Source organism: Liolophura sinensis, chromosome 11 (assembly GCF_032854445.1).
Source record: "Liolophura sinensis isolate JHLJ2023 chromosome 11, CUHK_Ljap_v2, whole genome shotgun sequence".
Taxonomy (NCBI): Eukaryota; Metazoa; Mollusca; class Polyplacophora; order Chitonida; family Chitonidae; genus Liolophura; species Liolophura sinensis.
In genome coordinates, this window is record NC_088305.1 from 26,395,398 (window position 1) to 26,398,267 (window position 2,870).

Consider the following 2,870-nt stretch of genomic DNA (forward strand, 5'->3'; position numbering starts at 1 on the left):
GAATTGAACTGAAGGAGGGAAATTGAGTATAAGTCGACATCCACTTTATTGCAGGATCTCTCCGCTGTTTTAAATTTGGCCTTGCTTCCCTTAACTTTCAGACGAAATACAGACGCACCTTAATTGCTCTGGGTTTGTTTTATTATATCTGTCTCAAAATTGATTTTACAGGTACATAATAAAGTCAGATTTTCAAATCGATCTGGCTCATGTGATTGGCTCCATGCACTCTCGTGGTTTGTGTCACGTGATTCTCGGGCTTCTCGGGCTTCTCGGCACTACATAATTTGTCCCTCGGTGGTCATAACTGAGGCTGTGGAAATAAAGAAATGAAAATTTAACACGGATTATATGTCATAAAATGTTGTACGTGCTTGGATTCTTGGACTCATTTTCTTTATCATTAAAGCCGTTTTTTCAGTTATTCTTTTCGTTGTTGCTGTTGTTATCTGACAGAAAATTCCGATATATTATGTAATAAATAACTGTATATTATAATAATTAGTCATAGTTACTTAAAAATCGTCGTTATTATCAGACACATCGCATTATTATTCCCAACTATTATTATAAGCAAGCAACAGACAAATACATATTGATAAATATTGTTAGTATTACTGTTATTGGTATTACGTGGGAAGGTCTGGCAGCAATCTGCGGATGGACGTGAGTTTTCACCGGGCGCTGCCTGGTTTCCTCCCACCACAATGCTGGTCGCCGTCGTATAAGTGAAATATTCTTGAGTACGGCGTAAAACACCAATAAAATAAATATAATAAATATTATTGGTATAGCTTTTGTCATTATTCTCAACATCGTTATAATATGTATAATAATAATTATCAGTATGCTTGAATAATAATGTGATAGACGTCCCAAGGCGCTTTCTTACACGTACATAGAATGTATGTACTATATACGTATATAGAACAGTTTATGAAGAAAGACCACCAAACAGTGCCCAAGAACATTGTTCATTTCCATTTTTAGCAACTTTAATTCCTTATCCTTTTTTTTCTGATCTTTGCTATAAAATACATTTTAACTAAAATAAAGATATAAGTTGATTTCTTTATCGATGTGTGAGGAAGCCATGCACATACCTGGTTCAGCGACAGGAGCTTCCAGTGGAGCTCTGAGAGGTGCTTCACCAATTTGTTCTTTGCCACCTGTATTTTCCGGAGGCGCTTCACCAATTGGTAATTTGACTTCTGTATTTTCCCTTTCAGGATTTTGATTCTGCTTCATTGCTACCCACATCTGCTGAGAGTGTGTCTTGACTTTTTTAAGTAGCGCAGACAGCAGACCTGTGAAGATCGAAAGCACATAATATTGATAAATACGGAATTTAAATGGCCTATTTACACCATGTGAGCCGGTGCATTTTCACACAATAATACGATACCAATGAATATGTATGATTTCTTAATGCCATGGCAGGTCGGTCTTTTCACAGTGGAAGCCGAATAGTGTCCGAGTGACACCATCGCTCTTCCACAGACGCCCAGTCTAGTCAGAGGCACTGGCCAAAGCCCTGTCGTTTACAGCGAGACAGATGCCTTAAGATGACTGAGCCACCACGGGCCGCTGTATAACAACGGGTTCCCGGTGTTTATGAGAGATTAGTTTCAACCTGACCACAGGGTGTCATCGGTATGCTTATATGCGTTGTTTATGGATACCTTCATATCATTCCTTATAACATTCAGGTGAGCAAGCGAAGTTTGAAACTACGGCCTAGAGGGTGTTCGCTTTTCATTGCGGTGAGTTTCGGTCTCGGTACAACACTGTTCTTCTCTATGTACCGAATCGTGGAGAAATCATGAAATGAAACTTTGAGCTTTGAAATATCTGAATCCTTTGAAAGGCAAACAAAGGAAAATGCTGGAAAACCCATTAAAATCGAGAGGATGTAACGGAGTTTCTGTCCGTATTGATACTAATACTTTCGCCTGGGCATCGCTGTGTTCAAGTTGAGATTACTTTTTGGTTGCCACAAACAGCTGTATATGACCCTCTGTCTAACTGTTCGCTGCTCTGTCAGCCAGTGGGTTGTCAGACTTTCCACACTCTGTCTTTTAACATGGGTCAGCGAGCCTGAGTTTTTGCATCATGTGAGCCATGCATTCACTTATCGAGGGGCCTTGGTGTAAAACGACATCGATTTTTTGCAATATGTCGATACGCGATATTTTTTCGATACGACAAATTTCCGCTTGTTTAAATATGGTTTTATCAGAAACAATTTAACTTGAAATTAAACAAAATCATACCCGAAGAACAAGTGTGGCCTCCTCGTAGACGAACGTAGACTAACCACTTTCGGCGTCGAGTTTCCTTGTCGTCAGCTGAGTCTTCGTCGACGTCATCTTCGACATCGACATTTTTCGGCAGTTCGTCCTCCTCTTCAGCGGGATCTTTGGCATCCTCATCTCCCGTGGTCTCTGCCAAGGCGTTATTCACACTGGCGAACTGACGTCGTGCATCCATCCATTTCTGTAGCTTTTCTGCCCAACTTGTGCCTCCACTTGACGGCCGGAGTATGTTGGACACCTTCAGGATCAGTCGGCCTTCGTTGACGTGGACGCACATCAAAACAGCGGCGAGGAACAGTAGAGGTGTGAGCTTCATGCTGCCAGTAGGAGAGATACCCACAGGACTATGTCTTAGTGCAGGGTGTAAAGAAAGTCTGGAATCGTGGGATTTTTATATTAAATCATTTGCTCTACATACCATTGATCAGGGTACATTTATTAAGTAACCCTCCAGTTGCGGTGTTGTCTTTGTCAGCTGAAACGTTTTTCGTCATTGACAAGAAAAGGCTTTGAATTTTCGAAAACAATTGTTGACTTTGTGATTTGCAGCTGGAG

At 40.8% G+C, this 2,870-nt stretch overlaps 1 protein-coding gene across 1 annotated transcript; it reads right to left on the reverse strand.

Moving 5' to 3' along the window:
• Positions 1 to 216: 216 nt before the first annotated feature.
• LOC135478254 (uncharacterized) lies at positions 217 to 2,631 on the reverse strand. Its single transcript, XM_064758527.1, has 3 exons — positions 2,274 to 2,631; positions 1,104 to 1,307; positions 217 to 313 (listed from the first exon to the last, which is right to left on the reverse strand). Exons 1-3 carry the CDS (start codon positions 2,629 to 2,631, stop codon positions 279 to 281), a joined length of 597 nt encoding a protein of 198 aa, XP_064614597.1. The 3' UTR covers positions 217 to 278.
• Between the last annotated feature and the right edge of the window lie 239 nt (positions 2,632 to 2,870).

Bases quoted from the DNA above. Each gene is read 5' to 3' on its own strand.
- LOC135478254 (XM_064758527.1), bottom strand. From the start codon at position 2,631: ATGAAGCTCACACCTCTACTGTTCCTCGCCGCTGTTTTGATGTGCGTC. The intron at 1,308-2,273 runs GTATGATTTTGT...CGATCTTCACAG, and splicing joins AGGCCACACTTGTTCTTCGG to GTCTGCTGTCTGCGCTACTT. The intron at 314-1,103 runs GTATGTGCATGG...TTATTTCCACAG, and splicing joins AGCTCCTGTCGCTGAACCAG to CCTCAGTTATGACCACCGAG.